This window comes from Mobula hypostoma, chromosome 6 (genome assembly GCF_963921235.1).
Source record: "Mobula hypostoma chromosome 6, sMobHyp1.1, whole genome shotgun sequence".
Classification (NCBI taxonomy): domain Eukaryota; kingdom Metazoa; phylum Chordata; class Chondrichthyes; order Myliobatiformes; family Myliobatidae; genus Mobula; species Mobula hypostoma.
The window spans coordinates 153,879,273-153,901,125 of NC_086102.1; the positions used below are offsets into that span (position 1 = coordinate 153,879,273).

At 39.4% G+C, this 21,853-nt stretch overlaps 1 protein-coding gene across 1 annotated transcript in view; it reads right to left on the reverse strand.

Annotated features, from left to right (window-relative positions):
• LOC134348515 (collagen alpha-1(III) chain-like) overlaps positions 1–21,853 on the reverse strand; it is a 132,405-nt gene that overhangs the window by 64,751 nt on the left and 45,801 nt on the right. Inside the window, exons 2-8 of the mRNA XM_063052003.1 lie at positions 19,252–19,436; positions 13,539–13,565; positions 11,583–11,690; positions 9,193–9,282; positions 9,031–9,075; positions 7,013–7,066; positions 3,514–3,567 (exon numbers count right to left, since the gene is read on the reverse strand). Of these exons, the coding sequence (XP_062908073.1) occupies positions 3,514–3,567; positions 7,013–7,066; positions 9,031–9,075; positions 9,193–9,282; positions 11,583–11,690; positions 13,539–13,565; positions 19,252–19,436 (563 nt within the window). The remainder of the gene's footprint in view (positions 1–3,513; positions 3,568–7,012; positions 7,067–9,030; positions 9,076–9,192; positions 9,283–11,582; positions 11,691–13,538; positions 13,566–19,251; positions 19,437–21,853) is intronic.

Consider the following 21,853-nt stretch of genomic DNA (forward strand, 5'->3'; position numbering starts at 1 on the left):
GAGTGAAGGACTGAGTGAGGGGATTGGCTGAGAAGGAGTGTTTGATTTAAAAACCGGTCGGGACTATCCAGCAACACAAACGTTTAAGGTCGGCAACAAGTGAAACGAATTAGTCAAAATATCAGCCAATATAATCAAGGTTTGCTCTAGGGGAGCGGCCTGTCGGGGAGCGGCCTTGTCGAGGGAAGTGCCTTGTGAGAAAAGTGTGAGGCTTTGTCTCGAGAGTCTTCGGTGAGGAGGCTGTGGGAGGAGACTACGCCACAGTTGGAGAGGGTGAGAAATGGTGAAGAAATGATAGGTCAACTGATTCAGTGTGATGCTTGCATGACGTGGGAGGTCAGGGACGTTGATGGTGCCTCTGGCTGCTACAAACGTGGAAAATGTGTCCAGGTTCAGCTCCTAAAGGACCGCGTTGAGGCACTGGAGAAGCAACTGGATGACCTCAGGTTCATCTGGGAAACCGAGAGTTTTCTGGACACTGTTAATAAGAACTCATACCCGAACTTTTGATGAACTATTGCACTGTCACTCACAATAGCGAAAACCCTTCAACCATATCTCACAGAACTGCCATATTACCCAAACATGTATCACATTTCTCAATGCCATACTCCTGTCTTTTGAAAGATTAGGTTCGCGCAATCCAAGATAACAGGAGAGAAACATAGACAGCCGATGCAGCTGCTCGTCCTTTCCAAATAAAATGCTATTTATCACCACTGGGGCAATTCCCACAGATATTGCCAACAGTAGACTGAAAATTTTGACTACAGCGTTATACCAATGCATGATTTTTCTCCTCAGCCCTTCATTCAGCAACTTCAATCCATCTCCAGTCTCTACCCTTCTCTTATTTACAATGTACACAATCAACTTCACTTGCCAGTCATTGAAATGTTCCCATAACCTATGGACTCACTTTCAAGGACTCTTCTTCTCATGTTCTCTGTATTCATTGCTTATTTATTTAATATTATTGTAAAGCCTGGTTCACATCTTTACTATTATGCAGTAGATATGTCATTTAGCAGCTCTGTAAGAGCAGTTTGTTCTGCTGTCAGACTGTTTGGGTTATTGTTGAAGATAAGGGATAATGTAGAATGTGTGCAATCTAATCAGTGGGAAGTTTTCTTGGTGAGGGACAATAAGGTTGGTGTTGGGCTTGTGTTTGGCAGGAGTTGGAGAGGGAAGGCACTGGGGAGAACTGCTCGTAGCAAACAATCCGGTGGGAGACACGTTTGTTCAAGATGGATTGTGACCGACGTTCAGAGGTGGTGGTGCTTTCACACGGACCGAGGGCCCAGTGTGTGAGTGACAGAGAAATTCAAGATGAGCTCCAACTTGTGCACATTTGACTGTTTAATTAGAATGGGCCCTTTTCTTTTTGGTATTCTTTACTAACCCTTCAGTTAAGATTCATAAATATAATTTCTTTAATCGTATGCAGTGTACCATCTGTTGTTTCCTGACACTAATTTGTAACAGGGTAGCAAAATACCCAGCATCCACACGAACCAACGTTTGGGGCGTGATGAGTTGTCTCAATCTCACGAGTTTGGCAGGACTTAAGAATGGCTTCCCTCGACTTACGCAGCCAAGGAAACCAGGGTGTTTCATTATTATTTCTTTCCTTTTCCATTTGTGGAGTTTGTTGTCTTTTACATATGGTTGAATGCCCAGAATGTGTGTGATCTTTTACTGATTCTATTATGGATTTATTGAGTATCCCACAAGAACATGAATCTCAACATTGTATATGGTGATACATATGTACTTTGATAATAATTTTACTCTGAACTTGGATCAAATGCAGTAAGTTATACTCTTGTACTCTGCCACCACCCATCGCCACACAACACAATCTAACTCTAGTGCCTTAACGATTTCAAATTTTCCATGAAAGAGCTCCTCATGACGAAGATAAAACTTCATTCAATTTCAGTCATAACTATTGTCTGAGATAATGATATTACATGTAACTTGGCCGATAGAATGGATGTATAATATCCATTAGTAAGATGTTAGGTATAATTAGCGTGCTGCCAAGTTATGGGCAAAGGTTCTATGAATTTCCCCATTTTGATGAACAAAAGTAGGGTCTGTGTTTCTTCTATCATGTGGATTGAAAGGTAAGAGAAACCTTGCATCAAAAAGTAAGGCCTCTGTAGTAAGTAAGTTTAGTAAAGGGAAGGAGAATAACCAGCTTGGATGAAAGCATAAAAAAAATCTAAGGAGGAGTGAGAAACAGGAATGTGATGATTAGACAGGAGAAAGGGAATTAATCTGCCAGAGGAAAAGAGTGACACAAATATTTTCAAAGTGGTTTGTTTTAGAGCATTCCTTGGAATGTAACTCAGTAAGATGGGTTAATGCATAATGAAAATGTATTTCAATTTAGCAAGGGGTTGCTTCAACAAAGAAATAGCTAATCATAAGCTAATAATTTAATATGATTGGTAGTCACAAGACAACTTAATGCAACAATTATAAAAGTATTAGATATATGAAGGAGAAAGGAGCTGGCTGAATCAGAGTCAAATTCTTCCACCACACCTGAGTATTACTACCATTAGAGAAGAAAACACAAGCATATCTCTACAGATAAACATTAACCTATTCACATCAAACATCAGTGATGACGAATTTGAGTTTCATCAATGACCTGTGGTTGAATGAAGAAAACATTTGCTTGGTACATTCCTGAACACTGGTTCTTATCTATCTCGTTATTGACACTTGGGCTTCATTGGTAATGCCAGCATGCATTGCCTTAGGTCTGGTAAATTGCCTTCTTGAACTACTGATGTTCTTCTGGTGAAGGCCACCTATTATGCTATCAGAAAGGCAGTTGCAGGATTTGAACCAATGATTAGGAAGGGACAGTAACTTTTTTATAAGTCAGATGGTATGTCAATTGGAAGGGAATATGCAGGTGAAAGTGTCCTAACTGCTTGTGTCGCTTGCCTTTTTGCTGGTCGTAGAATTAGTAGGTTTGGGAACAGCTGCCAAACTGACTTAGACAAGCAACTGTTGTGTACTTTAACAAAGATAAACAATGCAGATACATTGATTATACTTGTGATACTAAACCAAATCATTCTCCAAGACACCGTTAGTAGTTATAGTTTAAGTATTATTTGTATTTTTCCAGTTACTTTAAGAATAAAATTTCCTAACTCTTGCTGACGGCAAAATTTTGCTTCATTATACATGTAAAATAAATTAGCTTAAATAAAATTAGCTAAAATAAAATTTAAAATAATCAAAACCATGAAAACTACATCGAAAAATAAAACTTACCTTTACAGTTTCTCCCGAATATTTGAAATAGTGAATCAGTTATTCTTTCTTATACAAGACTAGGTAAATGTTGACCAGAGTATGAGCATAAAATTAACTGCAATAGATTAATTGAGTTGCAAACACTTTAACTGGAATACTTCACCCTGTTTTGCACTTTGAACATGTTACAGAAAAAGAAAAATGATAAATGGCAGCAGCATAGATACATACATCCTTCCCTGTTGGTCCAGGAGGTCCATATGGACCTGGACGACCTGGCTGGCCCTGCAGTAAAAACAAAGTAATTAATATCTTCAGCAAAACAACAAATTTCACAACATCTACGTCATCTGATTCTAATATCTACTACCTAGTAAATTTATACTATTAAAGATAGAAAGTATAACAAAATATATAGAAAGGTTATTTGATTCGAAACAATTGGTTATTGATCATTAGAGAATGTCTCTCTGGTGCTTCCTGCTGCCTTCCCCTTTTCTCAAACATGGATTCCCCTCTCCCTGCCCCCTTCCCACTCTCAGTCCACAATAGAGATCCATATCAGAATCAGGTTTATCATCACTCACATGTTATGAGATCTGTTTTTCTTGCAGCAGCAGTACTGTGCAATACATAAAATTACTACAGTACTGTGCAAATAAAGAGGGAGATGACAGTCTCCATGATCAATTTGGAAGGTCTCCAAGATTAATTTGGAAGGTGAGAACAGTGTAAATTACTCATTTAATTTACAGTTATATTTTTAATATCCTGCCCATAACTGAAGAACATAAAAAAGATGGAAGCTGAACAAATTGCCTAAAACTTACTTTTTCATGATCAACTACACAAGAATATTTGAATAAATGACAAATATTATGTTCATGACAATTACATTTAAATCCAAAGCAACTCACACAAAATGTTGCAGGGGTTTATCAGGTCAGGCAGCATCAATGTAAAAGAGTAAACAACCGACGTTTCGGGCCGAGACCCTTCAACGGGACTGGAAAGAAAGAGAAGTCAGAGCAAGAAAGTAGGGGGTGGGAAGAAGTAGTATAAGGTGGCAGGTGATGGGTGAAACAGGGATGGGGGATGTGGTGAAGTAAAGAGCTGCAAAATTAATTGTTGTTGAAAGAGATAAAGGGCTGGAGAAAGATGGTAACTTGATAGGAGAGGATAAAAGACTATGGAAGAAAGGAAAGAAGGAGGAGAACAGGGGTAGGGAAGGGTGATAGGTAAGGAGGTAAGGTGAGAAAGGGAAACAGGAATGGGAAATGATGAAGGAAGAGCAATTACTGTCAGTTCAAGAATCCAGGTTATTTGCAGAAGAAACAAGTGACCAAATACCAAGTCCTCCTCAGACCAACTGCACAAAAATTTCCAGTTAATGGTATTTCCTTGTTGTCCATCTTATTTTGATCTTTTATACTGAGTCAAATTTTCTTTCACTATGTCAGATAAAACATGCAAATCTATAGAAAGAGAAACAGGGCTAACAATTTAGGTTGAAGACCCTGTGTCAGGTCTGTGGAAAAAGCAATAATTTTCACCCTGGATTTGGGAGTCTTTGTCAAAACTGGGAAAAGGAAATTCTAACCTACACAGAATTCTGTCTAAATGATTCAACCTGATTTGTCAGCTATCCATTTCCCTCCACAGATGCTGCTGAGAGGCCATGAGTAAATAACTCGGAGTAGAGTGGAGTGGAATATTGATTTGGTAGGCAACTGTAAACTCAGCATCATCCCCTATGGACTTCCTAAAGGCACTTCCCAAAGTAGTCACCCTGTTTGTGTTGATTCCTGCAGAGACAACCGTATTAACTTCAGCTTAGTTTTACTTGCTGCTTTCTCTTGGAGCACAACTTTTTTTATCATCTTGAATAGTCTATTGTGTGCAAGTTGGTCAACTTTGTGCAGACTACATTAAATGTATTATCATCTTAGGTCTTCATTGTGTAATGCCCTGGTTCATATTTTTACTGTTATGCTGTTTGTATTTCATTTTGGCAGTTCTGTAAGAGCAGCTTATTTTCAGCTTGTTTGGGTTATTGCTGAAAATAAGAGCTGAGGAGAAATATGTGCCATCCAATTAGGATGGTTGACTTAACGGGAGGTTTCTCTGGTGAAGGACACTAAGGTTAGGCTTAAGGGTTTCATTTGAGAATAGATGAAGAGGGAAGATGCAGGAGAAAAGATGTCATAGGATTTGACCTGGAGCTGGACCGTGATTCGATAAAGCCAGGGGTGATATCAATTGAGGATCAGTGACTAAGGAAAAACTGTGAGCTCCAACCACCTGTGCACATTAGATTGTTTGATTAAAATGGGCATTTTTTCTTTTTTTTTTGTTCTTTTCTTTACTAACTGTTTAGTCAAATTAAGAATCATAAAGATAATCTTTTAATTGTATGCAGTGTACTATCTGGTATTGTGGCACTAATTTGTAACAGGGTAGCAAATGACACAGCATCCACACAAACTGGGGTTTGGTGTGGGAGAGCACCTCACTCCCAGGAGTTTGGCAGGGTCAGAAGTTGTCTTCCCTAGACTTACGCAGCCAAGGAAACCAAGGGGTTTCACTTGTAGTTTCTTTAATCTGACATAATCCTTCCTTTTTATTAAGGAATTAATAAAAGGAATTAGCTGTATTTTTATTAAGGAATTAGCTGTCTTTTTCTGAAAACTCATTTAAGCTGTCCTTCCTGAATTATTTATTCCAATTGCCCTTATTAATCTGATAAGTTTATGATTTATCCCTTACTCCCTTCTTTAAAGATTTGATAGATGTGATCTTGCCCTGCAGCCAAAAAAAATGTGGAAATGGTAGAGCCGTTGCTGCGTTCTTCCCATTTCTTTTTAAAGCCTGAGATAGATTCTGCCTTAGATTGACAATTTAACAAATTTTTAAAAAGTTGAATTCCAGACATAGTCCGCATAAAGTTACCACTATCTTTTCTTCCAGAACAGCAATATGACTTTATAATTATTAACTGAGACATATTTGAGCTTTAGTGCTCTACAAATGTATATTGTTTTCCTTTTATTACTACTCCTAGTAAATGTCGCTGTTTCACACGCATATTGATACAAGTAGTATACGGTTTAAGTTTCATTCGGACTTGTGAACACTTGGGGTCAGGATCTAATCTCTTCGATGTGAGATTCCCATCAGCTCTTCTGCAGCCTATTCCATAAGCATAAAAACTCCAAAAAAGGTCCATTGTGTCAAGTAACATAAAGTATAGAATTTCTTCATTAATGAAAGTGTACAATTTTGTCTGCCATTTGTCTGCCATTTGTCTGCCATAAATCTTTTACCTTGTTAAATCCTAAAAATAAACTCATATTAAACCCATGTATAACAGTATCCCTTTTGTTGTGCTCTTGAAAATCAGTTAAAGGTAAATCATTATGTTAGATATTTGCTCACACACAGACACCGGTCTATCATATATCAAAGCTGATGACAGGAATGTTAAAATCTTTTTGATGTGGGTTTCATTTGAAAAGACAGAAAGTTAACCTAAAAGCTTTAAAGGGCCTTCATCTTCATGAGTACATAAACAAGTCAGGAAGATCGAGAACCAAAAGCAAAAAGAAGTGAAACAGTTAAACAGATTGTTCGAGGAACTCAGCAAGTTAGGCAGCAACTGTAGAGGAAACGTAGTATACTTTTCCTTCTTCGGAATGCCATTTTCTTAATTGTAGATCTTTATGATACTCACCCTAGGACCAGCAGGTCCAGTCTCACCTGTTCCCCCTGAGTAACCTTGTGGACCCTAGGTGTGAACATAATATACATAATATGATATAAACAATAAATATCATGTTTCAGAATATTATTTTTTTTTATAATTCAGCGAAAAGTTCATCATTTTTATTGAATCATGAATTTCTCAAAAGCAGTCATAAAATAGGACATATTTTGATGAGCTTGGTAGTAAAAACCTCAAAAGACACTGAGTAAACTTGGGTTGTTTTCTCTGGAGTGCTGGAGGCTGAGGGGAGATCTGATAGGGGTTTACAAGATTATGAGAGGCCTAGATAGACTGGATAGAGAGTATCTGATTGCCAGGGTTGAAATCCTTAATACCAGAGGGTATGCATTGAAGTTGAGAGGGGGTAGGTTCAAATGGGATGTAGGAGTAAGTTTTTTACTCAGAGAATTGTGGATGCCTAGAATGTGCTTCCTCGTATGGTGTTGGAGGCAAATTCATTTGGATAGGCACATGAGTGTAAGAGAAATGGAGGGATAGGGACATGGTGTAGGTAGGAGGGATTAGTGTTTGGGTGTTCTTGACTTTCTTTTTACCTGGATGGCACAAAATTGTGGACCAAATGGCCTGTTCCTGTGCTGTATTCTTCTATGTTCTAATATCATTGCACCATTAGAAAATCAGTTTTGGTTAGACAGTTGTGTTTGAGAATCCTGAAAATACTATCTATTCCATTCCCTCATAACAGTTCAGGAAATTTTAAAACATGTAACTTGCCTGTCATGCTTTACATTTGGAATGGCTGCTCACAGATTCTTCAACAGAGTAGAAATGTAAATCAAGGTATCGAAAGGGAATACGGGATACTTGCCACTGTTGGCTGAGGCTTGGAATACAACAGGGTGGCCATTGCAAGAACTGTATACATTATATCTCAACTGGAGCACTTTATGCATTTAGAGTTGCCACAGCAAGGACATCGTGAATTGGAGAAGGTGAAAACGATCTTATGAAGATCTTGCCACGGGTAAAGAATTGTTGATGCATGGAATGGTTGGTTAGGCTGGAATAGTTTTCATTTGAACAACGAAGACTGAGGGGATATCTAATCAAGGGGTATAAAATTTTGAGGACCAGATAGTGTGAATAGGAAGGCTGTATTTTCCTTAGTACAGATCAAATATTTGAAGCGTTTGGATCACGTTAGTACTTGGTGAATTTAAAAGAGTTAAGGTAATAAATTTTCACCCAAGAGCATTGCAAGTCTGGAATGGACTGTCCAACAGAGTAATAGGGTCCAAAAGCTTCACCACATTTCAAAAGTTCTTGTGCGAGTAGCTGAGTTGCCATAGGATTATGAAATTAAGTTTGGCTTTCCCGGATACAAAGGTCTAAATCAACTCCTACTTTGCTGTATTTCTGTTATATCTCAATTCAACCAGTAGTGATACTTCTAAAATACATCACTAGCCATGGATTTTGGTTTGTACTGTGGGACTCTTGAGCAACAAATAAATTCCTTATGCACTTTAAATATTTTACCTTTAGAGAAGAACATACAAAATACGTACATATACACAGAGTTACATTGGGTTTATTAGTAACAGGGACAAAATATTTTCTATTCATGCCCAACACCTTTAACTCTCAAATAGTAAAACTCTGAACGAATGGTATTTCCTTCCATATAGTTAGAAGTTTCTAACCTTATCTTATTGAAACCATTATTTTCATATGCATAAAAGGCCTTTATTAAATTGCATTATAGGAGGCTAGGAATTCTCAGGATCTGAATCTCTTTAATCTATCGATTTACAAATATCACATGACTGATTGCTAAACAGTGAACAGTCCCAGTTGTGGAAGTGTTAAGAAGCGGGCTTTTAAGTGATTGACAACTGTTTCTAGAATTACTTGCTTTCTTCAGAGATACATTTGCTTTGCAGTATTGTCAACCTTAGTTTGAAAAGCATCAAAATACAGTAAAGTAAATACAAATGCTAAATACAGTATAAGCAGCTACTTACAGGTGGTCCAGGGGGGCCAACTGGACCTCTAGGTCCTGGAGCACCCTAAATTATAAAGAATTATAAGTTGTTATTATGAAATTAAAGCAGAATATCTGTGACTTATTTTGATGCAAGCAGAATCCAGTGATTTAAACAGCAGAATGACAAGAATCAACTCACTGTAACCGTCCCAACTCCTGTTACTGTTCCGTAGCCACTTTTCTTGCTACCCCATCCATATCCATATCCATCTTTACCTTGATATACAGGCTGCAATAAAGAATAAATTTGAATGCTCTTCATAGACCAAAACTTAGAAACTTGAGAACGTTAAAACAATCAAATTAACTTAAATAACTATTTTGTTCAATCAAAATTGTCTTAAATTCGGCCATGTATGTTCCCAAGCCCAGCTGCGAAAGGGGGTTGGGCATGGGCTGGCATCCCCATCCTGTAATGCCCCAGAGCTATAGAAATGCCAACAGAAGCTCCAAAGACCTCATTCCTAGAAGCAGATTTTGGCCCAGAAAACACCTGGGATGACTTGAAAGACTGGCCCAGGAGAGAGGACTCTGGCAAGCTGCTGTCAGTGACCTATGCCCAGTAAGGGTGATGGACATAAGTAAGTAAATTTGTCTTACTCCTTGAAGGAATAACACCAGGACTATAATCTTACAAACTACATTTTCCTCAGAAAAAACAAAGGCTATCTGTCAGTTTCAATGTAAAGCATTTTGACCATTTTAGATTGTCAATGAAAATTGCGGTGTGCATTGACCTCAATGCAATTATACATACGGTAAAGCATTACTAAATGTTTAGAATTATGGCATCATAAAATTTTTGAAAAATCTGAAATTTATTAAAACTTACTTATAGCTCATTGAAATAATAAAAATATAGTCATATTATTGACTGATACCTTTTAACATAATTATCAAAAGATAAGAGGAAGAGCAGGAAACAAAAAATTGCTGAGATATATTACAAAGGTATAATCCAACAGAGGTTATTCCGATTTTACAGATGTCATTGGTGTTGAATATTATAGCATCAAAACAAAATAGATTAATTGAAAGGATCAGATTAACAAATACTGTCAGAGTATGGAACTATAACAGCTAAAACTCTGGTACAGGATAAACACAACAATATATACAAGATCATTTTACCTCTTTCAGTAGCAAAGAATTTCAGGAGCACCCTGCACAGATAATTCTAAATTGTACAGTTATTGTCATTGATTTGATAAAGAAATTTCATTGCTTTTTAAAGTTTAAGAGAAATTGTTGTGCAGGTGTCAGCAATTCACCTACTGTAGGCATGGAAGGGAAATGGGGAGACTGGAAGGAGAAGGGGAAAATCAGGCATGGAGGCGTTGGGTAAAGAGGAGGGGAATAGAACAGGTGGCACGGTAATGTAGTGGTTAGCACAATGTTTTACAGTACCAGCGGGTTCAATTCCCACTGCTGCCAGTAAGGAGTTTGTACATTCTCCCGGTGACTGTGTGAGTTTCCTCCTGTTTCCTCCCACAGTCTGAAGACGTACCAGTCGGTAGGTTAATTGGTCATCGTAAGTTGTTCTGTGATTAATCTAGGACTGAATTGGGGATTTCTGGGCAGCATAGCTTGAAGGGCTAGAAGGACATATTCCATGTTAAATCTCAATAAATAAATAAATAAGAAGAGGTTAAAAGGTGAGAGGGGGTGGAAATGTGGACAGAGGGAGACAGGAGGATGAGGAAGAGAGATCACTAAATAGGAGGAAGAAGATGAAGGGGAAAGAGGGGAAGGGAAGGGTGGAAATGGGGAAAAAAAACAGAAGTTGAGGGAGTGCTGATGGAATTGGGAAATCATTGGGAGGGAGTATGTGGCAGCTGAGAAAAGCAGGAGGAATGCAGACATTGCATTTAGGCTCCACAGACCACTCAGTAGATCTATTGAAGAGTCTAAACAGTAGTGTATAACAAGTGTTACTTCCACCATTAACCTATTTTTGAGAGCGACTGAAATGGTAAAACTTATCAGCACTGGGCATTTTGTCTGCATATGGAGGAATGAACAATTGTGCTGCTACACCTGGCATGTGATGCACAAGCCTTAAAGATAATGAGATGCATTTGCTGCTCGTCCTCAGAGAGATTGAGGTGCTTGTGGGGTTAGACGTGCTGACATCTCAATAACAGGTCATCTTGAATTTTCATCGCTCGAACAGAAGTCCAGGACATACAGATTTATGAATGACTAATCACCAGCACATCGCTTTGACTATCAGTCTACTGGTCTGCCCTATGCAGCCCATTGAATTAAACTACCAAGTGCAGCTTATACCTCGGCATATCATGAGCTATATATGCCTTTCATTCCATTTTTTTCATTGAAGAGTTTAGAATGGCTGCCTTCAGAATATGCTGTTGATTTGGATTGAGTGTTCAGTATCTACTTAACAATAATCAGGACATACATAAAATGGCCTTTAAATTTGTTACCTCTGATCATGTAAGCAATAAACTTTATTTCAGGCTGCACAATAAAAACTTCAACCGGGTAGTAGGGAAATGGTCAACTTACTACTCCATTGGAAGGTCCAGGAGGGCCAGGAGGTCCGGGAGGGCCAGGGTTGCCATTTCTTCCAGGTAGTCCAGGTAGTCCAGGAGGTCCAGGAGGTCCAGCTGGACCCTTGTAAATAAAATGAGTATTCACAATCAAATATTTTTAAAAAGACATACATGGCATTCAGATATTAATTTTTTATTTCCAAGCTTGAAGAGTTATTTTTATTTATTCATGGGCTGTAGTTGTTGTTAGCAAAACCAATATTTATTGCCCAGCCCAAGTTGTACTATGAATCACCTCTTTGCAATTCATGCTACAAAGGTGCTTACACTCTGTTGTAGGGTAGGGAGTGCCATTACTTAGAAACAGCGATAAAAAGGAAAGTAACATGTTGCCTAACCAGGATGGTGTGCAACTTGTGGAGGAATTTGCAGATGTAGCACACTATGCACCAGGTACCTTTATCCTTTCAAGTGGCAGACGTGGCATGTTTGGAGTGTATGTTAATGGCAATTGATGTACACATGTTGCCAAGACAACAAGATTTTGCTCCATAAGTCAATGTGGTGTGTGATAACTGTCCCATATTAAGAGATCACACATGGTGAAATTCCACTTCTCAAGTTCAAGTATAATTATTATTCAACCATACATGAATATAGTTAAACAAACCAGCGTTCCTGCAGGGCCAAGGTGCAAAATGCATTACCAACAGCACACAGTACATTGCACATGGCATATATAGCACATATGATTGCAACGGCAGAAAAAACATAAGGTCACAAAGGAAAAAAATACTATCGCCCAAGTCCCTGAGTGGCATGGCATGTAGGTTGATGGCAAGTTGTCCTGGTCCAGCTTGTCCTTCCTTCAAGTGAACACTGGAGAGCAGCACTGATGAGGGGCCAGCCCCAACCCACAGAGATATCTGCTCTCTCCAACACTGCTTCCAGCGTCTCCTCCCCCTGGATGGCTGAAGAGGCGATCCAGCAGCATGAGAGTTAAGTCCTCACCACAACCGAGGCAAGACAGCTCCCCTGCCGTGGGTCTTTCCAATGAACCAGTGAACTGGACGTGCAGTATACTGTTGTAAATTACCAATGTCTAACAAGGTCATGCAATCACGATACAAACATCCAAGACAACCACTTGCACTGCAAACCACCTTGGCAAAACAATAGTATGTAATAAGTCCAGGCAACGACACAACAACAGTACGCAATAAGTCCAGCTCCATCACCATCGAGCAACTCGCTAATGTGATAGTCCTGCAGTACTTAATGTCCTTAGAATCAAGTAGTATCTTATGATTGTATAAAAGACATAAAGGATGAGCAATTACACCTTTAATTGGACTGTGGTTGCCATCTTACCAATGTGAAGTAGGACAGAACAGGTCAGGCTCTTAGTTGGGTCTAATGTTCTATAGCAACAGACTTGGCAACCCCAAGCAAACAATTTTCTTGAAAGAGTATGCAATCTTTATATGGACACAATTAGAATGTAGTTATGTAAATTGAATCATTTTGAAAACTTTGCATTGATCCCTTACAAAGCCTCAACATTGGAAACCAGTTAGCTTTACAAATTACATTTTATTATCAAAATTGCTATTAAAATGTAAACCCCCTTTAAATTTAAAAAAACAATATTAACTAATTCATTTCTTGATGAGATTATCTGAGATTTTGCAAATAATTTGATTGTTCTAAACGTGTGCATGTTTACAACCACCAACCTGTCATAAGGTCCAAATGTCAATATTGTTTGATGGTCCAGTTTTATCAGGGGAGGGGTAGTATCAACTACAAATGAGTAGGATGAATAACATCTATGCATATGATATAACCCTTTATGTTTGCTATTACACAAAGAAATTCACAATTCATGGTAATTTCACTATTGAAAAGTAAGATTGGACAAACATCAAAAGCTATTTGTTTTATTTTAAATCAAAAGGTTTGCACTTACTGGGTGTCCATTTTCAGGTGTTATAGTCTATAATGTAAAAAATATATATTTTACTAATAAGAAGTATCATATAAATGACAAAATACTCCAGTATAATATGTGAACAATATTGTTATATGAGCATTTTGTTACATGAAAACATAAAAAATTGCATGCTTAGGTCATGCTGCTCTGCAAACCAACATGAACATGACTGACCACTTGCATGCATAGGACCCATTGATACCTGATTGCTTACTGGTAATAATTCTATTCAGTTAATCTCTTTTCCTGATGCCTTTCATTTCACACTGCATCCTTTTTTTTTCTTTTTAACTCTATATTGAATGCCACAATCATATCCATTTCCAGTGAACATTAAAAATAAGTTTATAAATGATGATATATTGAAATCAAACCAAAAGACCTTACAGATATTGATTTGAACTCCTGGTACTAGAAGATGACAGCAAAATAGGATGATTTATTGCAGGAATTCTTCTACTCATCCAGTGTAGATTTGGATTTGTAGAAAATTCAATTTATCAATGCAAATCTTAAAAAGCTGTGGTATATCATTTTATTTTCCCAATACAGGGTTTTTAAAGTTCTTTCTCTAAAGTTATACAGGCAAAATCACTTTTTGGAAAATTCATCCTCTAAAGTATCACTGGTCTCAAGCAAGAAAATCATTTTCTGAACTGATGAAAATATTTAAAATAATGTTAAGGTGTAATCACAGATGGTCTAACATTTTCTGATAGTACGTTCACTCTCTACCAATGTGCAGTTCATGGGCAACATATGGTACTGTACAAAAGTCTTAGGCCCCCTAGATCTCTCATATGGTTTCAGATGCCATGGCCTCTACAGAGCCCTGATCTGAATATCATTGAGGCTGCCTGGGATTACCTGGAGAGATGGAAGCTAGCGAGGCAGCCAACATCTCCAGAAGAACAGTGGCAAGTTCTATAAGATTCGAGGAACAACCTACCGGTCGATTTTCATGTAAGACTGCCTGCTTGTACCTAAGAGAATTGATGCAGTTTTAAAGTGAAAGAGTGGACAGAGCAAATGCTAATTTGATTTAGATTTTTTTTACTGTTTACTGCTACTTATAGTAAATTTTTTGATATTTAGAAGCTGTTCACTTCATTATTTTGGAAAGCATCAGCGCTTTACGGAATTGTTTTACTCGTGTTTAAGACTTTTGTACGGTATTGTATATGACATGATTGATCCTCTATCCAGAAGGACGTAAGTGATCTGGTATTGGATCTTGGATCACATTTACATTCAGATGATAAACTGCTTAAAGCCTTCAGGTAAATAAGGAATAGTGGTGCTCTAAAACTTGTGGAGGCCCTGGACACACAGAAAATTATTGCAGGGGCTTCTGTGTAGGTTCACGAAAATCTCCACTGTAAAGTAAACCATCTGGATAAAACAATAGCCTAACCGGTTCTGCAATAATGGACATTGCATGAAATGATACTACATAAATTGTACATTTCAGAAATCTGATCATTTTTTAAAACACTTTAAGACTCAAAACATGTTATAACAATTAGAGGTACATTCTAAAGAAAATACTCCGAGCCATTTAGAAAACATGCATAAAAATCAAGAACATAGAACAGTACAGCACAATGCAGGACCTTTGGCCCAGACATTATGCTGACCTTTTAACTTACTCGAACCCCTCCCTCACATATAGCCCTCCATTTTTCTATCACCCATCTAACAGTCTCTTAGTGTCCCTAATCCAGACATCCCACCTCCCCTGGAACTTCCGGGAATCTCCCGCATATTAATAGTGGCTCCCTGATGCCCGCAAATTATATACACCATCACGGAAATCAATTTTTTTGAGAGTGAGCACGAGAAAAGCAAGAGCGAGCGCGAGAGCGACCACGAGATAGAGTGGGCGCGCGAGAGAGAGCGAACGAGCGCGAAAGCAAGCGAGAGTGCGCGAGCGACAGAGAGAGAGAGAGAGAGAGAGACAGAGAGAGAGAGAGACAGAGAGAGAGACAGAGAGAGAGAAAGAGAGACAGAGAGAGAGAGTGAGAGAGACAGAGAGAGAGAGAAAGAGAGAGAGAGAGAGACAGAGAGAGAGAAAGAGAGACAGAGAGAGAGAGAGAGAAAGAGAGAGAGAGAGAGACAGAGAGAGAGAGAGACAGAGACAGAGAGAGAGAGAAGAGAGAGAGAGAGAGACAGAGAGAGAGAGAGACATTGCAGAGTGTTCCAAAAAAAATGTACGTCACCCCAGACTACACTAAAGTGTACCCCTGCCTAATAGGGGTCAAAAATAATGACAGTGTTGCTCGCTGCACTTTTTGCAACAGTGACTTTTCTATTGCCCATGGTGGGTTAAGACTGTAAAAGACATGTTGAGGTGAGTTTAACAGGTGTCATTCGCTTATTAGCATAGCTAACGTTATTTAAACTAGCTGGCCAGCTGCTAAGGAGCTACTCTGTTGCAGACATCCACCTCACCCGGGAGTCTCCCGCAAATTGATGGTGCTACCTCCCTGAAATGAGTTTTTGCAGGGTGGGATGTCTGCCTAATCTATCTGTTTCTACCACGTCCCCTGGCAGGAGTTCCACACACCCACCACTTTCTGTTTAATAAACTCATCTCTGACATCCCCCCTATATTTTCCTCCAGTCACCTCAAAATCATGCCCCTTCATGTTAGTCATTTCTGCCCTAGGAAAGATCTCTGGCTATCCATTTGATCTATGCCGCTGATCATCTTATACACGTCTATCAAGTCATTCTTATCCTCTTTCATTCCGTGAGGGTAGACTGAGCGAACGAGATCTTTTGTCTATGGAATGGAGGAAGATGAGAGGTGATTTGATAGAAGTGTATAAGATGATAAGAGACATTGATAGAGCGGACAACCAGCACCTTTATCGCAGGGTGGAAATGGCTAGCATGAAGGGGCATAATTTTAAGATGAGTGCGGAAAATATAGGGTGATATGTCTGAGGTACAGTAGGTACGTGTCTGAAAATCACTGCCGGGGCAGTGGTAGAGGCAGTTACATTAGACAGATTTAAAAGGTTCTTAAGTGGGCACATGGATGAGGGAAAAATGGAAGACTACATGGGAGAGAAGCTTGATCACCTCACCCGGGAGTCTCCCGCAACTTGATCTTGATCTTGATCTTGGAGTAGGTTAAAAGGTCTTCACAACATCGTGGGCCAAAAGGATTGTACTGCACTATACTGTTCTATATACATCACTGAAAGTATTATATTTTATGTACCTTTTAAAATTAAATCACCTGCCTGAATTCATTTGTAGTCTTTTACACAGCTAAACCAACATCCCCTCAGGACTAGTAATCTATGAGGCACTGTGTGTTATGTTTTGGAACTCCAAAATATATAAAAAAAACTAATTGAAAGAAAAACAAGGGAGACAGGAATGTTGAGTTTAACTTAATTTTTTACTTTAAGCGAAGTGTGCATGCATCACACAGCAACATGACAACAAATGCCATTCACCTACTTTGTACGTGTAACCATAAGTAATAGTCCAGCACATTCCCTGCTCTACATAGAAAAATAGAAACATAGAAAACCCTCAGTTCAACACAGGCAAATCATCCCACGATGCTGTGCTGAACATGTCCTTACTTCTGAAATTACCTAGGGTTACCTATAGCCCTCTATTTTTCTAAGTTCCATTGTACCTATCCAGGAGTCTCTTAGAAGATCTTGTTGTATCTGCCTCCACCACTGTCGCTGGCCGCCCATTCTACACACACACCACGCTCTGCGTAAAAAAACTTATCCCTGACATCTCCTCTGTACCTACTTCCAAGCACCTTAAAGCTGTACCCTCTCGTGTTAGCCATTTCAGCCCTGGGAAAAAACCTCTGACTATCCACAGGATCAATGGCTCTCTTTATCTTGAACACCTCTATCAGGTTACCTCTCACCTCCGTTGCTCCAAGGAAAAAAGGCAGAGTTCACTCAAACTATTCTCATAAGGCATGCTCCCCAATCCAGGTAACATCCTTATAAATCTCCTCTGCACCCTTTCTATGGTTCCCACATCCTTCCTGTAATGAGGCAAACAGAACTGAGCACAGTACTCCAAGTGGGGTCTGACCAGGGTCCCATATAGCTACAACCCTACCTTTCGGCTCTTAAACTCAATCCCACGGTTGATGAAGGCCAATGCACTGTATGCCTTCTTAATCACAGAGTCAAACTGCACAGTAGCTTTGAATGCCCTATGGACTCGGACCCCAAGATCCCCCTGATCCTCCACACTGCCAAGAGTCTTACCATTAATACTATATTCTGCCATTATATTTGACCTACCAAAATGAACCACCTCACACTTATCTGGGTTGAACTCCATCTGCCAGTTCTCAACCAAGTTTTGCATCCTATTGATGTCTTGCTGTAACCTCTAACAACCCTCCACACTATCCACAACACCCCAACCTTTTTGTTATCAGCAAATTTACAAGCTCATCCCTCCACTTCCTCATCCAATTCATTTATAAAAATCACGAAGAGTAGGGGTCCCAGAACAGATCCCTGAGGCACACCACTGGTCACCGACCTCCATGCAGAATATGAACTATCTACAACCACTCTTTGCCTTCTGTGGGCAAGCCAATTCTGAATCCACAAAGCAATATCCCCTTGGTTCACATGCCTGCTTACTTTCTCAATATGCCTTGTATGGGGCACCTATCAAATGCCTTGCTGAAATTCATATACACTACATCTACTGCTCTACCTTCATCAATATGCTTAGTCACATCCTTAAAAATTTCAATCAGGCTTGTAAGGCACTACCTGCCTTTGACAAAGCCATGCTGACTATTCCTAATCATATTATGCCTCTCCAAATGTTCATTAATCCTGCCTCTCAGAATCTTTTCCATCAGTTTACCAACCACTGAAGTAAAACTCACTGGTCTATAATTTCCTGGGCTATCTCTATCCCTTTCTTGAATAAGGAAACAACATCCCATTCCTACTAGTCCATCCAAGCAATATCTCTCTTTGTTCACTTTTTCCTTCTCCATTGACCAACAATTTCTATCCCTTACCCCTAGTTCTACATTTGTATTACCCCTCCCTCGTCTAGTTCCACTTAACATTCCAAGATTCGGTCTCCCATCTTCTCCCTCCCCACACCACTCTAGACCTTCTAGTTCCATCTGCCCATGATCCTACAACCTCACCTGGTTCCACCTATCACCTACCAGTCCACCATCTCACCTCTCCAGCTCATCTCTTCATATTGACTATCTTGCCCGTACACTCCCAGTCCTGATTCATGGTCTCTGCCTGGAATGTTGCCCATCTCCTTGCCTCTGCAGATCCTGCTAAACCTGAAATTTACTTTTTTTCCCTAACTTTCCAGGCTGATTTTCCATCAGAACCAGATCTTCTAAATGTGGAAGAGGAGGAGAACTCTACTCTTGCACTACATGCATTCCCTTGATGTTTATTAAATGTAGCAAACATATTTCCAGATTGTTATTGAGTAATTCCTACTCACCACATCGTGACTGTTGCCAAAGAATGCATCCCATACCACACAACTGAAATTCTGGATTACAATTACTTATATAATTAACTATATTCTACATTGCACACAAATTATATCAATATCCGATCCTGAAAGACAAATTCTAGGCGCAGGTTATACATCAGCATTTTAAGAAAAATGGAACATGCCATAGAAAGACTCTTACAGGGTTTAGACAGATTGGACAGCACTCTTCTTCGTTGAGGATCTCTGCATCAGGGCAGTCGACATCATCACAAACTATGACCTCACAGATGACCTCCCCTTTGTCACAGACGCAAACTCTGCAGGGTACTGGTTTCCAAACATCGGTGTCAGAATATTCTGTATTTTCAAATGTGCATAAATCACCTGAGAAAGAAACAGACACATGTATTAAACTCAGAGCATAAGAAATAAGAAGAGCAGAAGGAGGTCGGCCAGCTCTTGGTATTCAACGAGATCATAGCAGATTCAGTGCTTTCTCCAATACCATCTCAGTCCCTTGTCATTTCAATATTTCATTCTTGAATATAGACAAATACATGATCTCTATAGCTGTCATAACAAAGAACTCAGGATTCTGTAAGTGAAGAACTTCCTCCACATCTCCACCAAAAATGGACAATCTCTTATTATGAAACAAAGACGCCAAAGATATCATCATGAGGGGGATCATCTTCTCAGAATCCACAGTGTCAAAACCCCTTTGAATCTAATTGTTTGAATATACCTTGTAAAAAAGAACAAATTATTTTTGTTGCAGCTGCACACCCGAACATATCCTACACAATCAGGAAAGCTCATCAATGCCTCTACTTTCCAAGGAGGCAGAAGAAAGCTGGACAATGCACATCAATACTCCCGTCCTTCTGGTAATGAACAGTAGAGAGCGCCATAACATGCTGCGTCACTGCATGGTACAGAAACTAGACTGCAGCAGACAAGAAGGCTCTAAAACGGGTGGTCAGAACTTCCACAATGCATCTTGCTCCAGCCTATCCGCCATCAATGACATATACCTCAAAGGCTGCCAGAAAAAGGCCAGTAATGTCATGCTCACGGACTATTTGTCCCACTCCCATCAGGGAGGATGCTACGTAGCATCCACTCCAGGATCACCAGACTCAAAAACGGTTACTTTCTCCAGGTAGTAAGGCTGATCAATATCTCCACCCATTAACCCACCCCTCCACACCCCCCCAACCCCTGCTTTATCATTTCCTGTCAGTCACCTTATGTACAGACACTCCTGTTCCAAGCATTACTTTATGGACATACAACCAGTCTAAGTACATAAGCTATCCAATGTATTTATATATTTTTTTTATTATTGTGTTCTTCTTGTGCTGCATCAGGTCCAGATTATTCCATATTCTTGTATACTGGAAATGACATCTTTGCATTCTTTGCATTTGGAATGCCAGTTTTTTTTTGTATCATAACATTTCAGAGTCCAATCCTGATTGTTATCTAGGTATTCTCGCTGTATATTTCTACAGTTGGGCATGCTATGTTTGTGCCAGGATGTGTGGCCACATTTTCTAGCTAGCTTCAGCTTTTGCTGTCCATGTGGGAAGTGGGCATGGTTGAGAGCGAGGCTGAGAACAGAGTGTGCGACCTAATAACAGATTGCAAACCCATGATCGGCTCCGTTACTCGCCAGTCTTGCCAATTAAAGTGTGAGCAAGATTGAAACCAACGAGGGTGACAATGGAAGATGAGCGGGTGTTTAGCACTGTCTGCCTGCGTTTTACTAGTCTCCTTCTCCCTCTCAGTCACTGCTGCTGGGGAAGGAGCACGGGTATTGGGTCTTGGGTCTTGGGCAAGGTTTTATTGCTGTGGATTGTGGATTGGACTCTGTTGTTCATATTATATACACTTCTGGTTTCTCCTATTTTTTAAAATTGCTATATTGCGCTGCGCTGTTTTAATTGGGGCATTTGGATGTGGACTGGCTCTGTGACCTACAGTCAATGACTGATGCAGCACGAAATTAAGCTGAACTGAAATAAACTGAACATTGCTAGACAGTGTCAAGGACTCCGTAGTTTGATGTTTAATAGTCCTTCTGTTATTCACTTGTCTTTCTTTTGCTGTTTGTATGATTTGTTCTTTTTTTGCTTCTATGCTTTCTTTGAACGGGTTCCATGATGTATCTTTGTTTCATGACTGCCTGCAGGAAGAAGAATCTCAGGGTTGTATATTGCAGAGATCCTTTGATAATAAACATACTTTGAATCTTTGAATCCTTGGCCTGTCTTGGTTGGTAACAGAAATGGTACTTTTCACTGTATGTTTTGATGTACACATGATAAATAAATGAATCTGAATCTGAACATTTTTCTTCCAAAAGTATTTAAGCTATTTCCTTAACTACATCATATAGTGGGGAGCAACATATTCAAAAAAAAAATTAAAAGGCAGATCACATGGTGATTTAAGTCTACTCTAGTACAAAATCAGATTATGTCTGAGCTCCACCAGGTCTTTGTCTCCTGCATCATCACCAACCTTATCAAATCTGGAGATCAACCATCCATTGCCACCAATATCATAATTCCTTTACCCTGCACTGCTCGTTTCTACCTCCTAACCAAGATCTACAAACCTGACTGTTCAGGGAGGCCCATTGTTAATGCCTGCTGTTGCCCCGCTGAACGTGTCCACATACCTCAACTTCATTCTGCTTTCCCCAGGAATTGCTCCCTATTCGACTCCCTTGTCCATTCGTCCCTCCCCACTAATCCCCCTTCTGGAAATTATCCTTGCAAGTGGAACAAGTGCTA